At 55.5% G+C, this 22,297-nt stretch overlaps 1 protein-coding gene across 6 annotated transcripts in view; it reads right to left on the reverse strand.

Moving 5' to 3' along the window:
* Positions 1–1,399: 1,399 nt before the first annotated feature.
* The window catches only part of NFATC2 (nuclear factor of activated T cells 2), a 129,326-nt gene continuing 108,428 nt past the window's right edge, over positions 1,400–22,297 (reverse strand). For 3 of the 6 annotated variants that reach the window (XM_037500524.1, XM_037500502.1, XM_037500492.1), the window contains exons 10-11: positions 12,119–12,206; positions 5,404–5,440 (exon numbers count right to left, since the gene is read on the reverse strand). In XM_037500524.1, the coding sequence (XP_037356421.1) occupies positions 12,163–12,206 (44 nt within the window). In that variant the 3' untranslated portion in view covers positions 5,404–5,440; positions 12,119–12,162. Of the gene's footprint in view, positions 5,441–12,118; positions 12,207–22,297 lie in introns of all 6 variants that reach the window. The other 3 variants (XM_037500519.2, XM_037500509.2, XM_037500482.2) reach the window with 1 other exon arrangement.

Raw genomic sequence — 22,297 nt, forward strand, 5'->3', positions numbered from 1 at the left:
TGAAAATTGGATAAGCCCACGTTTTTGGCCACTAACGATCTAGTTAGGAGAATTCCATTCCCAGTGTCAGACGCTGTGTGTCTCCTTCCAGATATGGGGAAAATGAGCTCCCGCCAGGTGATGACCTTCGATCTGCTTGCTAAATGATGGACTGATAGCTAACGTTTATGAAGCCCTTAATGGGTGGGGACTATTCTTATCATTGGTTTACATCTGGGGAGACTGAGGCACAGGCTGAATTGTGCTTACCAAGTGTGATTCACATATAAATGCAGAATACAGGCTTCAAAAAAAATTTTTTAGATGATTTCTGGTTGCCTACTCAAAAAAATCGTGAAAGGTTTTCCGAAAGTGAGTTAAAGCCTGTAGCGCCCAACTATAGCAACAGTCGTGAGAGGGCAGAGTTGCACGGGAGGGGTGTGACTCTGGGCAAGTATATTTTGTGTCCACATAAGCATTCTGAGTTCTCTTCAGGTCAGCATTCAGCCCCGTCCTGGTGGCCCTGTCTCACAGGATCTCACAGTGCAATAAGTAAAATTATTGCACTGGTTATGAGAGCGGTGAGCTCCCCAAATGCTCTTCAAGAAACTGTCCCAGATCCTATAGTTGTAGGTTCTGGAGTTCTTTGGGGCATCTGGCTAATCTTGTGCAACAGGGACTGGCTGGTCCCTGTCACCAGAGGCAGACTATGGCATTTCAAGGCTCGCACTTCCAGCAGCCTGGCCCCACGATGGACTCTGAGCTCGGGGCACCCTGCCCTGCCTGTATTGCTGCTTCCAGACACTGGAAGGGAGCCTAGGAAATCCCCACCAAAGCATTCAAGTGTGGGATGGGGTGGATTGTGCCCCCAAAACATAGCCTGGGGCAGAGACCTGTGTCCCTGGAGTGTATGGGGAACACTGAAGAGTGGGGTGAAGTTGAAACAATATGTTTAGACGTAAATAGCAGTTACTTCCAAACTCCTGGGTGTTTCAGTTATAGGGACAAAAGGCTATTTTAGGAAAAAGCCAGCTGGAAAGTTCTAGCATTTATAATGGTGATAAAATGCTTTATTGAAAAGAAATTTTTGGAATTTTGTAAGATATTCAAGCCAAAGAGGACTGCTCTTGCCTTCCATGTGACCAGCTCAGTCTCGTTGGTGACAAATGTTCTGGGCCCCCTGGGAGCGAGGCTGAGGGGCATGTTGTAAATCTACCTGGATGCTCGAGACACAGGTGACACAGAGCTGCAGCGGAGAGCAGGGAGGGAATCAGACAAACCAGGCGACCTTGTGGCTGTGTCTCCTGGGGCCCGTGGCTTCTGAGAGCCCGTGTTAGGTGTAAAACAGGTGAGTCCCAGGGCTAAGCACATGGTGTACGCAGTGGCCCTTGCAGTGGAAACGCAAACAGCATCCGAGAGTGAGAGGACAGACACCAGTCACCATTGCTTCTGACTGTTTTATTGCTAAACTATCATGATACAAGCCGTATAAAAATACTTTACATATAGCAAAAATAAACTACATTAAACAGGAGATTAAAAACATTTTGCATAGGAATGTGATGTATTCCAACTTATCAGTCAAGCTTTTCAAAGCCTTCCAGCACCACCTGTTGGAGAGCGTTATTGTTGGAGAGCTATCACACAGGACACCCCCAACATTTTCTCCCCTCTGAGGGCTGCAGAGGTGACCGGGGCAGTGAGGCTCTGTGACAAGAGGCGCAGACGCCAGAGCTGCCCTCTGCTCAGGCCAGTCAAAGCTGCGTGCTCAGGCACTGACTGAATCGGCGCCAGTGGTAGCCAGTTCATCCAGACCCTGAATTTCATGCAGCCAACAGCCGCGTCAAGACGGAGGGCGAGCGCTGCTGCCGGCACCCAGCACCCCATCTCCTTTCCAGAGGGGCTTGTTCAGGGAGCATCCCTGGTGCACCAACCACTAGAAAAGTTTGTCTGAAACAAACTTCAGTTAAGACAGTGATGGCGGAAACACTGGGGAAAGCAAGGGCAGTGTTGTCCCTGTCGCTCCTCAGTGGTGCATCTTTCTCTTAAACTTGGAGTCAGAAGGTGGGAAAACACTGATTTGGCTCCATGAGATTAATGCCCGAGCCCTAAGCTTGGGAAAGCCAAAGGAAGTCGTGTGGGGTACCTGCTGCCAGAGGCTGTCCCTCCAGAAAGTGAGCTGGGGGAGGGCTGCCCCGTGTGTCCAGAATGGCACCACCCCGAGCCTCTTGTAAACGCGTGAACAGTCGCCAGCCAGACCCCTGACAGTCTTTCAGTTCTGAACAATAGCGCTTAGAGAGTGTTTTTGACATGAAAATAAACATTCAGCATCCCTGGAGTCCAGAGTGACCATTGGACCAGCTTCCAACCGGCCCGGGTGTGGCCACTCCCGCACCCCCGAGCTGCGTGGGAGCCGGACGTCTTGGCCACTGGGTGTGCGTGAACAAGGCACGGCCGGGCTCCCCAGGTCTCAGAAGGAACTGGCCGAGCTGGGAAACTTGGCCTGGCCTTTGCTCACCTGCTGGGGGTCTGCGGGTTCCAGCTCTGTAAACTTCAGCCTCGCGGGCAGGGTGCAGCGGCCGTGAACGCGTGGGCAGCCCCTCGCTACAGGCAGTTTTATAATTGTCCTTCAGATCGTCACTCGGTCTCTAGCGTGGGGCATCCGAAGACACTGCAGTTCTCAGTGACAGAGGCTCAGAGCAGAGGTCGTGGGCGTCTCGCTCAAGCAAGACAGGGGTGGGCCCTTCTTCTACCAGGTCACCCCTTCCCCAGAGGTGCTTCCTGCCAGGGGACAAGAGACTGGCGGACAGGTGCCGAGATGGGGTTTGGTTTCTTTTTTTTTTTTTTCCTGGAATGATTCCATTTCAAGAATACATCATTTCTCTTGGGGGGGGGGGGGAAATCCCTATGTAAAAAGAGACACTTAGAAAGGATTTCTGACCACTTATAAATATTCTCTAATCCCAACAGGGGTCTGATATTTTGAGGATAAAAAGCATAAAAATACAGATAAGAAAATAAAATTTAATAACATACTAATTTGGATGGCTATTATATATTATCAAGCAGCAGTATTTTTGTACAATAACAGGAAGACTTGCAAACTTTGGAAATATACTACATTCAGCCACGTGGTGGGTGTCGGCGAAGTGCTACCTATTTACAGGACCTTGACGTAGCCGGTGCCGACACCACTGCCGAGCTCCTTCCAACAGACGAGGCACTGGTCTTCACCGTTTAGACATCCTTGCTCCCTCCTCCTCTGCGAGGATCTGATCGCCTCTTCCCATACTGCAAAGACTTCATGAGCAATTACTCTGGGCGCAGCTTGTTCCTGGCACGTGGAACTGACGAGACTTTCTGGGCAGCACTGGTTCCTACACCCTTTCTCTTGCCTATGTCTCAAAGCGAATGCCCTGTCTCCTTCCCTTTGCTTCTCAGTCACGCTGTTTCTGAAGGTGCTTCCTGTGCGCTCTAGCGAGGAAGTCTTAGAAGGAGGAGTTTAGATCTGCGTGTGTTACACACTCACGCACACACAGGAGCTGGGGCTTCCGGGAGCCCCTTTCTACTCACACACTTAGAAGATTGATGGAAAACACATTAGCCCTTTTTCGCCCGTGCACAGGGAGGCTGAGCGACTTTGTTACAATAGCAGGAAGGCACTTAGTTAGTAAGACATTCAGATAACCGAGGAAAGGCCAATTCCCTCATGTGCAACAACTGGCCCCTCGCCAGGGCAAGTGAGAACAAATCACTCACCAACACTTTAATTCCGCCCTGGTGAAGTCAGTCTTGCTGGCGGGAAAATTCTTTGGGTAAAGTTTTGTATAAGGAGCTTTTTATTAATTTGGAAGGATGGTGCCTTCCAGAACCTTGCACCCTGAACAGTGTTAGGTGGGAGAGCTGCAGCAGACGGGGGTTCCCCTGCAGGCGGGCAACGGTCTCCAGGCTGTGGCCACAGGCTGCCCGGGTGACAGGGGCCGGCAGGCCTTCGTCTAACAAATTGGATTGGGAAGTCGCTCTGTGTGCAGCTCTGGGAACACTGTGCTCTGCTGGTGGTCCCTGGGGAAGGGATCGGATGGCCCTGGGCTTGCCCCAGGGTGTCCACAGAGAATGCAAACAGACACCTCTGTGGGATAAAAACACACCTGCCAAGAACACTGAGGGACTCACTTGGCAGCAGGAGCTGCACCCATAGAGAAAGACAGCGAGGACTCTCGGGGTGTTCAGTGGAGAAACTCAAGAGTGGTCCAAGCAGAACCCACTGCGACTACGGGGTGTGCCGGGTGGCTCCGCTTCTGTGGTGATGAGGCAGCAAAAGCAGCTGGTCTTTAGGGCAGAGGGAGGCCTCCAGTAGGTTTAGATAAACTAACAACAGGCTTGGGCCGCAGGTCCTGAGCGCGAGTATCCTGCTCTGGGTGCAGGCCAGGGAGGGAATTCAGCCCTGTTGTTCCATGGAGGGGAAACCCACTTGGAGAAACACTTAGGCCTGCCAGTTGCTTCATTTCAGCAAAAATACCTGCTGCTTTGTTGCTGCTTTAGCTCTTCTGTCATGCCTCTCAGGTCAATGCACATGCTAGAGATTCCTCTTAACTACTTTATGGGAAAGCACTCTGGTTGTTAGAAAGGTTAAGGTTGTGCAGGTGCGGCCGGGGTGACCACCTCAATGCAGTGGCCCCACACGCTGCAGGGTAAACAGCACAGCTGAGAAGGCGCCACCCCATGCGGCCAGCTTTTGGAAGCTGAAAAAAGTCACATATGTCCACACATGGTTACTTAGCGCCGTGACGTTTTACCAGGCGGTCCTGTCGAGACCAGACAGTTTGGGTTTCAGGATGAGAAAAGTCAAAGCTTTAGCTGTGTGGCCCAGCTGCGCCAGGACCAGGCACTGCCCAAGTGGCCATCCGGCTTCGGTCTCCCCAGAGAGGGCTCGAGTTGCTTCAGTCTGGACTCCAGGGCCACGTGGCTTTGGTTGCTGCGAGGGAGAACTCCCTTCAAAAGGTGCAGGAGCTGTGTCTGTGACCTGGAGAAATGAAGGCGAGCGCCGGGGTTTAATGACAGTGCCACCAATTGGGGCCCCTCCCGTCTGGGGCCCTCATCTCTGGTCACGCAGCGCGGCCTGGTCCAGTGTGCTGCCGGGGGCTGAGGCGGTTTTGGTCAGCAGGCACTTGGGGTTTGGATGGGACACGGTCAGAGGCAACTGAGATGCTCTTTGGGGTTTAAAACAAAAACCCAGAGGCAGAGTTCTCCCTGGTGTTTAGAGAGAGGTGTGAGCTCCTTAGTGGGGTCAGTTCTGCCAGGACACGGTCCCGCAGGTGGACTCCGGCCAGGAGACGGGCAGTAAAGGGAACGAGGAGAAGGCTCCGCGGGGTCAGCTACAGAAGGTGTCTTGTTAAGGGCAGCGTCTACGTCTGATTTCTGGCAGGAGGTCCTGAAAATTCCTTCCTGATAATTTCATTTACTACAAAAGAGAGAGAGTAGAGGCGTGTGAGAGAGAGAAGGCCAAAGCCAGATCACATTGATTTTCTAGAACCTCACAATTGGGCTATTGTTTTACAAACACATTTGACAATTTGTAACATAAGAAATGCCGCCATGGGTGGTGATTTCCAGGCCATAATTTACCCAAGTAGTAACTTTTAAAAACCATAGTGGCAGAAACGTCGGTCCATGTTGTCTCCGTCTACGATTCTCATGTAATAATGTTGGTCTTTTGATTGTGAGCCACACTCCCATGACAAAAGCCAGTCAATACCTACACGACTACATCTGATAAAACACACTTCCTGACCCACAAAACTGCCAGTTCTGTAAAGAAGGGTCCTCCCTGGTGGACCGTGGTAGACGACTGGGGGTGACTGGGGGTGGGCATGGGGGGTACCATCCACCTGAGAGGTGTGACCCATACCGCCAGCTCACACACAGTGCTGTGAACCAGTGGGCCCTCAATAAAAATGATCTCATTTTAAAAAGCAAAGCAGCCCCCTGGAAAGAGCCACCCCACGTGGCCGACAAGACTGGCCATCCCGGTAAATGGGATGGCACAGCAACGCGCCCCCTGGTCTCCCAGGAAGGATTAAATTGTAAGTTTTCAAAGTGGGGCTTGTCCTTAGAGGTGCTCTGGAAAGTTCAGGTGCCTGCCCCCCAGGACTGTGGGATTCCCAGACACAGGGCCAGCATGTCCTGAGATGAAGAGGAGCCTCTGCAGGAGACACCAAGCTTGGGACAATGAGGTCTGAGATCAGTGGCTCCTGCAAAGCGGCTTCCCTCGATTCTCGGGAAGAAGTGGCCCTGGAGTCAGCCCAGACCCAGGGTGAGGGCCACCTGGTCTTGAAGCTGGGTGGTCCCGGGGTGGAGAAGGAGGAGAAGCAGGGGTCCCAGCAAAGGTAGCTCAGTCTCCCTTCTCCTAGTTCTGACACTGAATTTTCCCTCCTCCTCCTTTTCTGTCTTCCTCTCAGCCTGTCCCTGCTCAAGCTGGCCTCCTGAGTCAGGAGCTTTTTCCTGGAAACACCCCGCCTGGGTGAGTCTGTGACCCCCCACTTGAAGAGGGGAGCAGACACAGACTGCTGTGGAGCTGGGTTAGGTTTAACTCTGTGCCTCAGTTTTCTCCTCTGTCAGTTTTCTCCTACATGTGACCTTTCAGGGCTTGTGTGGATGTCAGGCATCGGGGTTCACAGGAGCCCCCCAGTACGATGCCTATTCTGCAGGGTTCTGGGGCATGTGCGGCCATGGCCAGTGATGCCCCCACCTCTGTGTGGGACGCTGCTTGGTTTCACTGCGTGTGAGAAGCCGGTGGGATCTGCGTGCTGAAAGCCTGGCCGGGGTGCTCCGAGTGCAGGCTCAGGAGCCAGAGGGCCAGGGTTAGAGCCCCACCCTGGCCTGGGTAGAGGGTGGCTCCATGCCTGTTTCCCCATCTTTTCTGTGTGTAAAGATGTTATCTTCCCGGGTTCTTGAGGAACCAGGCGGAGATAATGCAAGTGAGAAGCGACCCCAGTGCCTGGGGCGGCGGGTGCGGGCTGGGGGCGTGCGGGGGCGTGTGAGAAGCGGCTGTTAGAATAGCTGGCGGCTCCCAGCAGGGACCGGTGCATTGGGAGCAGCTCTGAAGATGGACTCGCATACCCAGCACAGGGCGGTCACTGTCCACAGTTGCCAGCTACTCCCAGGGGCCAGCCCGGCCCTTCTGAGAGCAGCGGCAGTAGTGAAAGCAGGCCTGGGGAGGTGGGGTCAGGGAAGCTTTTCAAAGCCCGGATCCCAAAGGGCTTCCTGTTTTCTCAACCTAGGAAACCAGAGGAGTTGATCCTCAGTGGAAACTTCCTGCAGCCTTGGCTTTCTAAAAATAGCCGGTGGGCAGCGAGGTGGGCACAGCGGCCCTCACAAAGCGGTTGTTCCCACTTCAGAACACGGGCGGGGGCCCGGAGCTGGCCAAGCAGCTTCTCCCTCCCTTGGGGGGGGTGAAAATGGTCCTGGGTCCTGAAAACTGCTTTCAAGCAGGAAGGAGGAGTTGCCTCTGGAAAACCCAGGAGCTGAGCACCCAGACCTGCCTGCCACTGGGGAGGTGGACAGAGAAGGGGTGGCAGGGACCCTCTCCGAGGAGAGGAAGCTCCAAGCTCACTCCCTAGCTGTGAATGAGAAAGTTCTGGAGGAGCATCTTGGTCAGCAGCCACATCAGTCTGAAAACTGGGCCTCAAAGGGAGGTCTCTGGCAGGCCAGTTCACCCAGACTCAAGTCTCTGTCCTGAGGAGGCCCCACCTTCACAGACCTGAGGGTTTGGGTGGTGGGGGAAGGACAGGGGTCCCACGGCCCTTTACTCACTCTATGATGCCCACCACGGACCCACTCCCTGAGGAGGTCTTCCCACTCAGCCAGCATGCTCCCTCATGCTCCCTCAGCCAGCACCATTGCTCCAGGCCCATCCTCCATCCGAAACCCCACGATCTCATCCCTGTCGGGCCCTCTCTACTCTCAACCACCCCGGCTTCCATTCTGCACTCGCCCCTGTCAACTCGTGCCTCTTAGCCTCTGCCCTCGCTGGTGTCCCTGCCTCTTCTAACACTGTCTTCCTCACTCTTCTGTCACACTTGCTCAAACACCTCCTCCAGGAAGCCTGCCTGGGCAGGATCTGCAGTGGCCACCCCTCTGCCCCCACCTGCAGTTGTGCCGGGCCCTCTTATCTCCACTGATCAGTTCCTGGCAATTCACTATATTGCTTTGTTTATGTCCCTGTCCCCATATCCTGAGCTCCTAAACAGTGTCTTGCACAAAGGATTACTCAGGCATGTGTATCAGCAAAGTAGACAACAAGCTCAAGGGAGTAAGAAGCGCAGGTCACAGGCAGGCCCTGGGATTTGTCCCCAGCTCTGACCCGCTATCCTGTATTATGGAGTCAGCATGTCACTCGACTGTCCCGAGCAGCGCTGCCATGCCAGCTCCCGGACCTCCGCCCAAGCTCTTCCCAAATTGGGCCACACGCAGGTCTGCAAACAGCCCTGGCCCAACACCACCTTTTCCTGGAGGCCTTCATCCATTCCTGCCTTGGGGCCCTCGCTTGCTCCAGAAGCAGGTACTGCATCCTCCACACATCTTTTGAGTGTCCTGTAGCCCCACCCTCACTGCCAGTGCCTACTGCATGTAACTTACCCTGCTGTGAGGACCCCACACTGTCAGCCTAAGTCACTGGGGGGTAGGGACACCAATTGCTACCCTATGGACAAATGGGTGGCTGGTCTGTTATTTGCCTGGCACCAGTTCTCCACAAAAGAATGCAAGCTGGTCACATATTCAGAGTTTCCTATGTGCCAGTCACTGCACAAGGCACTAAGTCACCTCTCACACCAGACCTGGTGATACGCTCACCCTTGTGTTAGAGGGGAGAGAGAGACAAGCAGTCACGTGCATGGCGGGGTATGGGGTCAGGGCTGGAACCCAGGCCCGTGTTAGGAGCCCACAGGGCTGTGCAGCGGGCAGAGACTGTGCTGTAAAGTTCAGTGTCATCAGGTTTCTTCTGGGGCCCGGAACCCTCAGCATCTACGTGTGAGTCAGGAAGGACAAAGCAGCTGCTGCTGAGAGTGGGGAGGGCCGAGGGCTGAGTGGTTAGTGGTCAGCAAGCATCACTTTCTCAGAGGAGAGCTGAGGCCAGCGGTGTGCAGGCCTAACCTCTCATCACCCCAGCGAGAGGCGCGGGACGAAAACACTGACGTGGTGTCTAGAGCCTCGGGGATTTCTCAGCCTGACACCTAATGCTGAAACCAGAAAGGAGCTGGACGGAGGTGAGTATATAAAAATTATGCATTTTTCTCTGTAAAGCTCCAAAAAGAAATCTAGGGTACATTTTCAGGGTTTAGATGTGTGTGTATAAATACATACATGTAACAAAGGGTCATTCATGTATATAAAGGTGTTACAAGTCAGTAAGAAAATTATAACGATTCTAATAAAGAAAGCTGCAGACATAAAAAATATATAGCAGGGGCAACCAACTTGTTCTGTAAAGTGCTGGATTAAAGTATTCTCAGCTTCGGGGCCTCTATGGCCCCTCCTCGAGCCTCGGCTCTGCTGTTTTCGTCTGAAAGCAGCCGTGGACAATATGGGAGTAAAAGGAGCTGAGCTGCATCCCCCACAAACCTCCCTCACAAAACAGGCTGGAGCTGGATTTGGCCTGAGATGTAGTTTGTCAACCCAGGGTATGTCCCAATGCAAAGAAGGAAAACAGCGTGTTTTCTTTGCCTATTTTTGGAGGGTGGCAATCTGGGGGTGCAGTGCCTCCCACAACTCTGCCTTGACTGAGCACTGACAGTGATTTCTCCTAGCATCCTGCCCTGCCCTAGGGATTTTCTGGTTCACGGAAAGCAGACACCCGCACACGGACCCTGCTGGGCTTGGAGCTGCCCGGCGTCCGCTTGAAGAGCTGCAGCAGAACAAGCATGGACTTAGGGGCATCTGGGGGTGGGGGTGCATCTATGCTTTTCCCCCTTAACTGTGAGCTTTGGAACTTAATCCCCTGAGAAAGAGGCAGCAGGAAGGAGGGGATAGGCCCCATCCTGCTTCTCTCCCAAACCTCAAGCATGTTTTCTCAGATCTGGTTAGACCACGTGCGTGCCCAACGCCAGCCTCGCCCGGGGCCAGCCACAAAGGCCACCGCCCGAGAGACACGCCCCCGGCTTGGGTGGGAATCGGGGAGGCTGTGTTCCCTGGGCCAAATCAGAACCTGAGCGCCAACACCACAAAGCCCACCCACTGCACTTCTCCTGTCCCAGCCCCTCGCCGCATTCACTCCTAGGACCTGCGCTGTGGAGACGATAGACCGGTGGGCTGGGGGGGCAGGCAGCACACTGCTTTCTGTCCCAGATGCTCGCGGGGAAGCTACCTGGAAAGCCAGGAATGAACTTCCTGAGCCTGCCTGCCCAGGAGCATGTGGGCTAAGGAGCAAAGTGGCCCTTGGCCTGGGGCCTCAAAACTGAAATGACTTGACCTCTTGAGAATAAAGCTCTGCGTTTCACTTGTCAAGTAACTTCCAGCCTCTCATCTTCTCCCAGCCCTCCCTGTGCCCTCTGGGGGCACTTGAGAACATTAGAGGAAACGCTTTCCAGAGGGGTCCGGCCAGGCTTGAGGGGCTCAAAGAAAAGGACAAAAAAATCCTTGGTAGGCCTGTAGCCCAGAGCCGTGGGTGGGGTCTGGGAGTGAGGATGGTAAAGCTCTGAGGCCACGCACATCAGAGCTGGACACTGCTGGGGTCCCGTGCCAGCTCGCCCAAGTTCCCAGGCCCCTGCAAGGTCAGAAGCACTGCCAAGTTCCAACATCAGGGAGGGAAGAGGCACATTAAAAAGGCCCTTTGATCATTTCTCAGCACCAGATATTTCAGCTACATTTTGTCATCCTGATTCCTCGATGCAGAGGCCGCAGGAGGGAGCATGGCACCTGCCAGGCCCCCAGCAAATGTTTGCTGGTGTTACTGCCTTTTGAGAGTTGGTATTTGATAGTCACTGTTGGAGAATGTGCCAGACTAACCTTGCCTCCTAACTAAGGGTCCATGGTAACACTGGAAAGTGGTTATAGCTCAGCAGGCACAACCCCCTGAGAAACGTGGCTCTGGGGTGTCAGCTCTGTGTGCAAGGGGCATGGCATCAGATGGTTCTTTGTACTGGGTTCCAGAGCAGCCATCAGCATGCTGCTGCTGAGGACTGTGGGTCTGGCCTCTGATGTAATGCCTCCACTTTCACTGACAAAGGGGGCATTCAAAAGCACAGCCCAGGGAGCTGGGGACACATCGGGAGGCATGAACCCCCGCCCCACGCTGATGCTGGCTGATGGCTAGTGAGTGCTGATTCAAATCAGAACATGCAGGGGACTGAAAACCAGCAGTTGCATCAAGCAGCTCAGAAAAGCAAAACCAAGTCCTCACTCCCCCACGCGGATTGTGAGGCCTGCACTTGTACTGCCTGGGAGCCGCCCGCTCTCCGTGCAGACCCAGAGTCCACAGTCCATGGCAATGGTCTGCTTGAAGCTGGCCCAGGGGCTCCACTCAACTCAGTTGGAAAACTGAGGCTCAGTCCTGAGATTAGCCAGGAGCAGGGAACCTTCCAGAGCGAGTGGCTAAGAAAGCACTGGGGTCTGAGCTAGAAACCTAGACGGGATACTTGGTAAACTCCAGTTCTTCTAGCATAGCTCCTCAGGCTCCTCATCTGCCTGCTCTCGCCCTCACCCCCACCCAGCAAGGAATGCCCCACCACCGACCAGAGCCTGCCTTGACTGCATACGCAGAGCAGAGTATACAGAATCAAAGAGGGCAGAAACAGAACTTTCAAACACTGAAACATGACATTGCTGCGTTTTTTCATGCGAGACAGTCCTGGCCCAGGGTGAGGCCCCTGAGCGAGCATGCAAGTCCCGGATCTCAGCCCCCCGCCTCCCGCCCAGCCTTGAGCTCCAGCCTCACACACTCACGAGCTCGGGGTGTCCCCTTCAGACAGGACAGGGTTCAGCCCTGAAGAGCAGGACCTGAGTCTGTGAGGCTGGATTGGAAAGTGAGGAGAGAGGGCCTTGAGGGTGGAAAGTTCTTTTTCTTAAAAAAAAAACAAAAACAAAAAAACTCAGGGAAACACACAGCTGGAAAACAAAAGGAGAGGCAGAAGATATCAATTACCTTTCACTTTGATTTCTCGGATCAAAGATCACAGTCATTCTGTTTCATAATATGTTTTGTATCCAGCTAAGGTGTGTGTCTATCAGCTCTGAAAAAGATTTGCAAAACCATTTTTGAGAAGAAAAAAAAAAAAATCACCTTCGCCCTCTATTATGCTCGCAGCTCGTGCTAACATCCACTTAGAGTCTTAACCTGGGCCCCTCGGCACGGCCTCAACCCACTGGCTGCCGCGTAAGCCTGAATTCTCTATCATGGAACATTTGTGCCAGGATTGTCCCCACACCAGGTTCTCGTCACCGAGAGGAGGGACTGTGCAGAGAAGCGGCCCCCTGGAGGTCAGGGCTCTGCGGCAAGGTCACGGCTTTGTTCTTTCTAGGCCAGACACGTGGCGTTTCGGGGCGAGGCCGGTGACCAAGAGGAGCTGCAGGAGGTAGACACCTGAAAGCAGACACCGAGGACCCACTCAGCACCCCTCCAGGCCTTCCTGGGGACTGAACCTGACCCCTGCTTCCTTCTCAGAGATGTAACCTCAGCGGGCATGCAAATTCACAAGGCTGCACATTTTCTTCCTGTTATTTTGGTTGACAATGAAAAAAAAAAAAAAACCTAGCCATTTTTATAGCCCCCGCCCAATCAGAGCACCTGAAGGCATTTAAAAAGGCCACGTGAGCCATCTGTTCTACCCCCGGCTTCTCTGCCATTCCAAATAGCCCCCCTCTGCAGCTGTGGAAGGCCTGTGGCTTTCAAACGCTTGTTCTCTTGAGCCCCTCTGGGCAACCATTTTGAGTGCCTGGTTGAGAAATATTTTCTGGAGTTAATTTCTGCAGGGAGCACTCTAACTTTATTAGCGGCGTTAGGCAAACCAGGATGTTCTTTCCAGAAAAGGCACACGCTCCCTGAATCCCCTCGGAGGCCGCGCAGTTGGGCTGTGAGCTGTTCAGCAGATCCGCAGCGCCAGGCGGGACTGCAAGCCGGGCTCTGGGGGGTGGGCCGGATGGGGGTGATTACAAGCTGCTGCAGCCCAGGATAAGATTACTGCCTCGCTTCTCCTCCTTGCCAGCCCCAACCCCGCACCTCAGACCTCCTGAAGATGCCCGGCAGGAAGGCAGCAGCCTGGTGGGGGGGGACTGGCTTGTGCTGCCCTCCTCTGCCCCACACTGGCTTGTTGCCAGAGCAGAGGCCTCGGCACAGGACTCGCTCGGGGCCACACAGTCCTACCTCTGTCCCCACCTCCGGCCAGAGGACCCTGTCCCAGAAGCTCAGGCTAGAAGCTCTAGTTGGGATCTCAGCCTTCACATGGTGAAAGTCAGGCTTCTACATCTTCCTGCCATGACCCCCTGAAAAATAACCTTGCTCCACTTGTTCACATTATAGGAAACACGCGCTCCCCTCTTGCGGTTGTTCAGGCCACTCGTGGTCAAAGCCACATCCCTCCACATGCAAATGCTCCTGGATCTCCCCTCAACGTGTATCCGGAAACAGACTTTCTCGACCACCCCTGCCTCGGTCTCTGCTCCAGGTCCCCTGAGCGGGCACCCGGCTCCTGGGGGAACTTGAAGTAGTACATTTGGCTCAGTCGTTGCTCCTGGAGTAACAGGAGCCGCGGTGCTGGACGGCACAGGTGTGTGCACTTCGTCCAGATGTACCCAGGTGAGCAGTGCCTACAAGGTAGCAGATGCCAGGCAAGGGCCCAGGTCATGCCCTTGGAACTGCAGGCGCCAGGCTCTTCCCATCACTGGCCGGCACAGGGTGCTCGCAGGCGCATTCCAGCAGGCTGGGCAGGCCGGTGCCTAGGAGGCCGGGCCCTGCTCTGCCTCCCCTCCCCTCCCTGCACCAGAGAATCTGCGGCCTTTTGAGGTTCAGCTTCCTGTTTAGTCATGAAGTTTCACTCTGTCTCTTGCTGGAAGACAGACAAGGCCCAGACTCCCCACTCAGGCCACCTCCTCATTTCATCCTCACAGCTGTCTCGGGGGCTTGCAGGGGTCATGCCCATTTCTCAGGTCAAGGGACTGAGGCAGAGAGACATGGAGTGACAGCCTGGGCAGAGGTGAGATGTGGGCTGGCTCAGTGGGCACCGTCCCAGGCCAGGCTTTCCTGCTGGACTCACAGCAGAAGCGCTCAGGCCGAAGCCCTCTGCCGCCCCGCCCCGTAAGGGCTCTCTCACTCCTCAGCCACAACTGGGGTTGAGAGCACCTCCTCACCAAGGCTGCCGGGATGACCAGGGAGAGGAAGAGCCGGCTTGCTGGCATGTGCCCCTTAGCTCTACAGTACAGTCCCCCAAGGCAGAACAGGCTGTGGAAGGAGACAAGACCTGTCCAAAACGGTCCTCTGCAATGGCCGAGGACTCAGTTCTGCTTCCCTACACCTTCCCCTAGACCTTTAAAAGAAAATTCTAGCAAGATGGAGGGAACACCCAGGAGGAAGGCTGAGTTGGAGCCATCCCCAAGCTACCCAGGTGGCCTGACAGACCCCCTGATGGCAGGAAGTGGGGCTCTGGCCGAGAGTGGCCGCCCCACCCTGAGGTCTCACGGGCTCAGCTGAAGCCCTGTGCGGGGATGTTGCATTTTTACAACCCCAGGCATCTCCATGTCCTGGGGGCTGGGTAATGGCTCAGGATGCGGACTGGACGTGCCTCAGTGATGAATACAGATAATCAGTAGGGGACTTCCAGGGGCCCACAGATGAAAACCCCAGAACCTGTCATCCTGACATTATACGACCCACTTCCAGGCTTCTGAGCACACAGAGGTGGGCGGGCTAGGAGGGGAAGACTGTGCAGGTCGTGGAGCTGAAGGGTCAGACACTTTCCTCTACAAAGACAGACCAGGGTCCTTCCCAACCCATGCAGGACACACTTGCCTCTCCACGCCCTTCTCCCTCAGCTTATTATCCACGGAGAAACCACCAGTGTCTTCCCCAAGCGAAGCCGCTCCACGAGGAGGGACTGGGCAAGTGTGTAAACTCAGCCTGGAGCTGAACTTATCCCTCCTGGCCGTGCTTTCCCCTAATTCAGCAGAATCTCTTCTCATTACATGCAGCTGAGCTGCACCTTCCTCTCACGCAACCGCAGCTTCGAAGGCAGCGACCGCAGCCAGGGAGCTGCTGCAGCGCGCCTGGCTTCCTTGTCCTGCTGTCCTTTCATCACAGCTCCAGCCCCACACCTCTGCTGAGCAGCCTCCACCACAAAGCAAGTGCTGCAAAACAGGCTGCTGCCCCCCCCTTTTTTCTTTTGGAAAAAAGCAGAAGGAAACAAAACAGCACTTGTTCCTCCACCCAATTGCCATGCAAGCAACAGTGATCCAAACCCACAAACCAGTCTGCGAGCTGCAGCGTATCCCCAAAATTTGTAAGCTGAAGCCCTAACCCCCAATGGGAGGCTGTTAGGAGGCTATTAGGAGCTCGGGGGGCAATTGGGTATAAATGAGGTCCTGATCCCCACCACGGGATCAGTGCCTTTGTAAGGACGGGAAGCGTGTGCCCGCTCTCTCTCTCTCTGGCACAGCAAGGAGAAGGCAATTGCAAAGGCCCTTGCCAGAACCCCAGCATGCTGGCACCCCAATCTCAAATTTCCAGCCTCCAGCACTGTGAGAAAATGCACATCTCTTGTTGAAGGCCCCAGTCTGTGGGCTTCTATGATAGCACCCGAGCTGGCTAAGACAGGCCTGTAAGGGAGGTCCAGCCAGAGCACCCAGCTCTCTCGGGCCCCACGTATGCCCCAGGGCAGGCGGCATCTGCGGAGAAGCAAGCCCAGTTAGTGACTCCCCCCTGCCCCGCAGGCCCTGGCTGGGACCGAACACAGCAGACTTCTCTGCTAAGGCCGCACCTCCGCGCAGGGGACTTCCAGGTACAGGTGACAGCACCTGGGCTGCTTAGGCCCTCATCCTCCTTGGATGTCACAGCTGCAGCCTGTGTTTCTGGTGGGGGTTAGGTCTCTGTGGTGGGGGCCACAGCCCCCTTGAGACAGGCTGAGCAGGGGTTGAGGGGTTCATACTCCAGACCAGGAAACACGTCAGTAGCCAGACTGCTTGGGGCCAAATCCCAGCCTGCAAGTCCGGGACCTCCCAGTAAAAGGGGCGAATGATGGTCCCTAATGACTTGTAAGGGGACTTCAGGATCCTGAGCCAGCACACAGAGGGGCTCTGGCTGCGGCTGGCACACACTCGCTGAGGGAACACCAGCCAGCTGTTGAACTCCCGGAGCCTCAGTTTCCTCATCTGTGGCATGGGAATAAGCACGTGTGACCACGCTACCCTGTCATCAAAGGACACTCAGGCCCCCACCAGAAGCTCGCCTCCCAGACTGAACTGGTTCACGACCCGGCCACCCTCGCTCACCAAAGCACTTTCACCTTGGAAGCTATTTCTGCATCTTCAGAGTGGGTGGGTCTGAGGTCAGCAGGCTCAGAGGTGCATCTCCACATCCTGCTGAGGGGCCCCCTCCTGCTACCCAATGTTGGCTGTACGAGGCTGGTGACACCCTGCAAACTAGAGGCCCCCGGAAGCCGGCGCTGACAGCCACCAAGACACTTTACCAGCAAGACTGTGGAGCTTACAGGAAAAATGCCACGCCAAGTCCCACCCTGTCCCCAGCTCTCGGGATGAGTAAACAGGGCACTTCTGAGCCCTGGTTTCAAGTCGGAAGCCTGGGTGCTTACTGGGAAGAGAGTGTGCCGCTGGCAGACCTGGCAGGGGGTAGAGGGGATGCTGAGGCAGTGCAGCTGGTACCAAAAAGGCGCCAAGCCCCAAGGCGGTGTCCACCCTCAGGCTATTCTGGTCAAGCAGCTCGAGACAGGCCCCGTCCCCACAACCCAGCTTCCTGGGGTCCTAATCCCAGCCTCTTCCCATTGCCCCGCCTCCATCACTAGACTTCAGGCGTCAACTCCAAATCCACATACATGCAACCTGGCCACACGGGGGGGACCTGGTGAGCTGTGTGGAGGGCGGGAGGCAGAGCACTGCCCCTCTAGGCCACGATCGGGATGCCACTTGGAAAGGAGGCAGGTGACCAAGTTCACCTCGCCAACACATACGGGTGCTTGCAGCAACCTGCAGCGGCACCTTCTCTGCAGCCCGGTGCTGTCACCTGCACCTGCCCAGATGGAGTAAGGCAGACTCCAGAGTCTGGACACAGCATTTAAGTTGCATGTGGTTGCCATAGCGATAGATCCTGTTTTTCTAGGATGGGGTAGCACGGCTCAGGCTACAAGGACCTGAATCTTGAAGGCTCCTCCCAGGGTTGTAATAACCCTGTGAGAACAGGGACCTCGTCTCTCATTCACTGTTGCATCCTTAGGACAGAGCCCAGCACGTAGTAAACACTTGGCAAAAGTTTTATGGAGGGATGGTGGAGTGTATGAAAGAAACGCACACCCCCAACTAACTGGATTTAACCAGAATCTTCCCATTGAGGTCTCCAGGAGCTGTGCCTCTAGGGAGAAGGTCTTTGGCCGGGGCCACCTGCTGTTAGCAACACCAATGGGTGGGCCTTATCCCTGTGAGTGCCCCCCCAACCCTCACCTCACCCAGCTTCCTGGCCAGTCTGGTTCCTGGGGCTTCAGGCAACAGGTGAGAAGAGTGGGCAGGACCAGATAGGGAGGGGCAGGGAAAGAGGCAAGGAGCTGGGATGTGTGCGGGAAGTGGGGAGAGGGGCTTGGGTGGTGGTGAGGGAGAATGGGTGGGGGGGCGACCATAGCAGCCACTACTGTTGGCTCCCCAAAGTCCTGTCCTCCCTGATAGAACCCAGGACAGAGGCCACACGTGCCCACGGCCGGCTTCCCAAGGCTCTCCGCGCCCGGGCAGGCAGCTCTGACTAACGAGACCTCAGGGGAAGTGAGCCGGGGCAAAGGTGCTGGGAAAAAGGCATAAGGAGAGCCCGCTTTCCTGCTGTGGATGTCAGAGCCACAGGAGGTGACGCTTAGAACCACGGAGGTCACTGGGTGTCCACTGGGGGAGGCTGGCCGTGGGGGGCTCCTGGGCCTTAGATGCATCACTGAACAGCTGTATTAAGCCTGTAACCCCCCAACACACCCCAGCCCTCTGTGATGTTCAAAATAAAAGCCTGATTGTAGCTAAGTCTCTTTTTGCTGCTATTCTATTACCAGTAGATGAAACCTCCTGATACAGAATCATCCTCCTGGCAGCCAGAACCTGCTTCTTTGAATGCAGTTCCGAACCAAAGACGTGTCCTTGGGAAGCCCTAGCCCTTAGCAGGGTCACGCAGCAGAGATCGCGCCTGTAGTGTGGGGAGAGCAGATAGTAGGCAGCATTCTGTTGTCTACCCCAGGCCCCTGGGGGGTGAGATTTAAGAAGAAAAGGGTGGGGTGGCCTCCTTGAGACCACAATGCCAAGTCCAACTCCATGTCTAAATGTTGAGGTGGTGCCGGTGAGCCTTAAAATACAGCCAAGACCTGGGGGGTCAGAGAGATGGCGGCTCCCCAGGTACCACTGGCGGTGCCAGCGTTTCTCCTGCTGGCAGTGTTCCCTGTGGAACAGGAGGCGGAAGCTCACCGCCCCTCCAGGCTCCAGCTGCCTGTTTGCAGACCTGCGGGCCCCCAAGCCTTCCCGTGATGTCCCTCTGGCCAGTACGGCCCAATGTCCACATGTCCCTATTGGAACCAGAGATGCAGTGATCCAGCATCAGTGTAAAGATTCAACGCCATCTGTGGACCATGACACGAAAAGAGCCGAGCGTGGACGCAGCACTTCCATGGAAGGAGACAGCGGCGATCTGCTCACTGGAGCTGCCGGAAGTCAGGCCAGCTAGGAGCGTGCCACTGGCCGAGGCCAGACCAGGGTAAGGAATGACGCGTGAACAAAGCTGAGAGCTGGGGACGGGCTTATGGGGAGACGGCATTTGCAGCACTGATGGTGGGTGACGGCCTGTTGGGAAAAGGACGGCCTTTGCAGAAGGCGGTCTGGGCCAACCAGGCCTCCCTATGAAAAGCAATGAAACTAGACCCTTACCTCACGCTGGGAGCTAAAATCAATTCCAGGTGAACGGCAAACTTAAGCGTCAAAGGTAGGACTGCAATGTGCTTGGAGGCCGAACAGGAGAAGCTCTTCATGACGTCAGGGTGGAGGAGTCTTCCCCCGCCAGCCCTGGAGCCTGGAGGAGCCTCGAGCAGCCTGGAGGGCTTGTAAAAGTCAGCCTGCTGGGCCCCACCCCGGCTCTTCTGATTCAGCAGGTCTCGGGTGTTGCCCGAGAATTTGCATTTCTAACAAGCTCCCAAGTGACACCCCACTGCCAGTACGATGACACATTTTAGGCAGCACCATCCCTAGCTACAGAAGAGGCCCAAACCTTTTAGAAAATAAATTTAAGTGAGTTGACAGTTTCGGAATGCTCCTCAAATGACACTATCATTTCACTCACACGAGCTGCTCCAAACCATTTTAAAGTCCTCCAGTATCAACCGCAGAGAGGACGGAGGGAGAGGCAATCACTTCCACGCTGCGGACGGGAGTGTCAACTGGTACAACCACCTCAGAAGACAATTTGGTATTGTGTGCTAGTGTCCACCCGGTGACAGAGCCACTCCCTGACAGAAACTCCTCGGGGTGCATGCAACATGAGAAAGAACATTCTGAAAAGCACTGTCTGCACAACCAAGGGCGGAAAGCCTGGAAGCCACTCCGTGCCCACCACCAGCAGAGCAGACAAATAAGCTGTGTGGTGGAATATTGCACTGCAGGGAAAAAGGCGAGCTTCCCAGTCATCACAAAGGCAACAAATGCATCTCAGTAACAAAATGTTGAAGGAAGAACAGGTGGCAGAAAAGGGCTTTCTGAATGATTCAGTTTATGTGGCTTTCACCAGCCTGCAAAACCCTAAGGGTTGTTCAGTGAATCGACAAGCGGTACAACTCCAGAGAAGGATGTGACCAGAATGCAGTCCGGGACAGCGGTGACCCTCTGGTGGGAGTGCAGAGAACTCCTTCAACACTGCAGGCTTGACCCACGGGGCGCGTGCAGAGAAGACAGCCAGCCCCGTGTGCCTCCTGACGGAGGAGCTGGGCAGCCTGGCCACCCATCCCCTCCAAGCCCTCATCCCACCGCCAATCACAGGGTGCACTGAGGGTGTGGCAGCACCCTAACTGGCAACGTGGGCGCCGCCAGTCAAACCCACATTGTGCAAACCACCAACTCCTTTCATCACAATCCCAGAGAGGAGCTGGAGAAACCCTGGAGCTGGGGCGAGAGGCGGGGAGCCACACTCCCGCGGACTGGGGCACCGCGAAGCGGGCTCTAGGCGGCCACGGAAAATGCCAACACTGAGTTTGATGGTATTAAAGAATTCTTCATTTCTAGGGGTGATCATGGCACCCAGGAAAATTCTTTTCGAGTCCTCTTAGAACTGAAAGGTTTGCGGATAAGAAATCTGTCAAAGAACTCAGGCAACGTCATGGTCTTTAAACCCGGCGGCGGGTATGTGGTCATTGTTTGTATTGTTATTTTTTATATCTTGAGTATATTTAATGGAAGCACTTTGATATTTTTTAAAAGGGAGAAAGAAAGAGGAAGAAGGGAAGAAAAGGGGGGGACCAGGGAGCAGAAAGGGGAGGAGGAAGAGGGGGTGAGGGAAAAGAGAGGAGGGGGGTGCAGGTGCCGGGGAGAGGCCTGAGAGACTGAACGGAGGAGGGAGACAGGAGACAGACACCCCGGGGCCACCCACACCTCAGCTACCTGGTAAGCAGCAGCAGGGGGGTCGCCCTTGGGGACTGGGGTGCACACTGGAGGCAGGCGAGCCTCACCTCCTGAGCCTTCCCTCACCACCTGGCCGGCCTCCTCGCCCTGTTTGCGTCCTCCTGTCCAAGCGCCTCTCACATCTGAAATGCCTGTCTGTGCTGTATTAATAACCCTCTTTGACTGGGGGGTAGGGACCCCCACACTCACCCCGACAACACCTGCCAACTTACCTGGCTGTCCCAGGTGACGCTGGCTGGCACACACGGAGCTCGTGCCCTGTGCTGGGCCCTGAGCTGCGTACCCAAGTGAGCCCCTGCGGGTCTCGAGGACCAGGAGCTAGGAATGGTCAGCATGAACCCCATTTTGCATTTGAGAAAAACAAGTCTTGGGGAGGAGCAGGGACACCCAGAGGTGCCAGGGCACAGCCACCCTTCGCCAGACATTCCCTCCTTGCTGGGAAACACAGGTCCAACGGCAGAGACGCCAGGCCTCTCAGTGAGGCCGGAAGTGACCAGAGTCCATCCCTGATGTCCAGAGAGGACCCGATTAGGCTAACCTATCCCTCCTGCTCCTCTGGCTCCTGGACTCTGCACACTCGTGCACACGCATACGCACACACAGAGCACATGGCCACATCACAAACCGCAGTGCACGTCACTCAACCAACACTCTGCCGTGCTCTGCGTCTGGCACACGGGCGCATCAGCAAGTGTGGCGCTTGGCACCCAGTGCAGGAAACTGGGGCGAGGGCACCAGGCTCCCCACAGCAGAAAGGAGAGGTTCCGACCTTAGCAGGAAATAGCTGTCCAAGCTTCTCCCGTGAAAAGCCCCCCCGGCCTGAACGAGACTCTGAAATTTGAAGCACCTGCAGGAGGCGGCGAATCTCACCCTTTACTTTCCTCCAGCACCTTCCTTTAAACAGAGCCTGACCTCCCTGCCCTGGCAAGCCAGGGCCCCCAGGGCTCAGTGCTCCCCAGAGTCCCAGGGCTGTGAGACCCCAAGTTTGAACTTAGGAGACTTTGGGGGAGGACGTAGGTCAGAGTCAGGGACCAACAGGCCGTCTTGAGTGGTCCCCAGACACCTCTGGCAGCAGACTGCTGGGGGGCTGGGTGGGGGAGGGACCCAGAGCTGACTGCAGTGGGAGCCTCTGCCAATGGGGCGAACCTGCTTTCCGGAACCTGCTCCCTTATGAGGACAGACCAGGAACCAGTGTGGGCACTTCCCCTCCCAAAGGGGCCAGGTGGGCCTGAGAAGGGCGTTCCAGGCCCAGGACCCAGGCATGAAGCTCTCCGAGGCCTGGCAGCCTGGAAAATGCGGGGCTGGTTTCTGTTTTCTGCCCCAGAAATGCCTGGAACTCGAGGGAGGGAGGCCCTGGTGGCCAGGCCACCTGGGGAGAGCCCGGGCCTGGCTGGGGCACAAACCATGGGCGGTTTACCAAGGACGGCAGGACCAGCTCAGTGCCCACTCCCGGGTGTGCCGGCCTCCCCACACTGTG

The sequence above is a fragment of the Talpa occidentalis genome, unplaced genomic scaffold, assembly GCF_014898055.3.
Source record: "Talpa occidentalis isolate TD23 unplaced genomic scaffold, MPIMG_talOcc4v2.1 talOcc4.10, whole genome shotgun sequence".
Taxonomy (NCBI): Eukaryota; Metazoa; Chordata; class Mammalia; order Eulipotyphla; family Talpidae; genus Talpa; species Talpa occidentalis.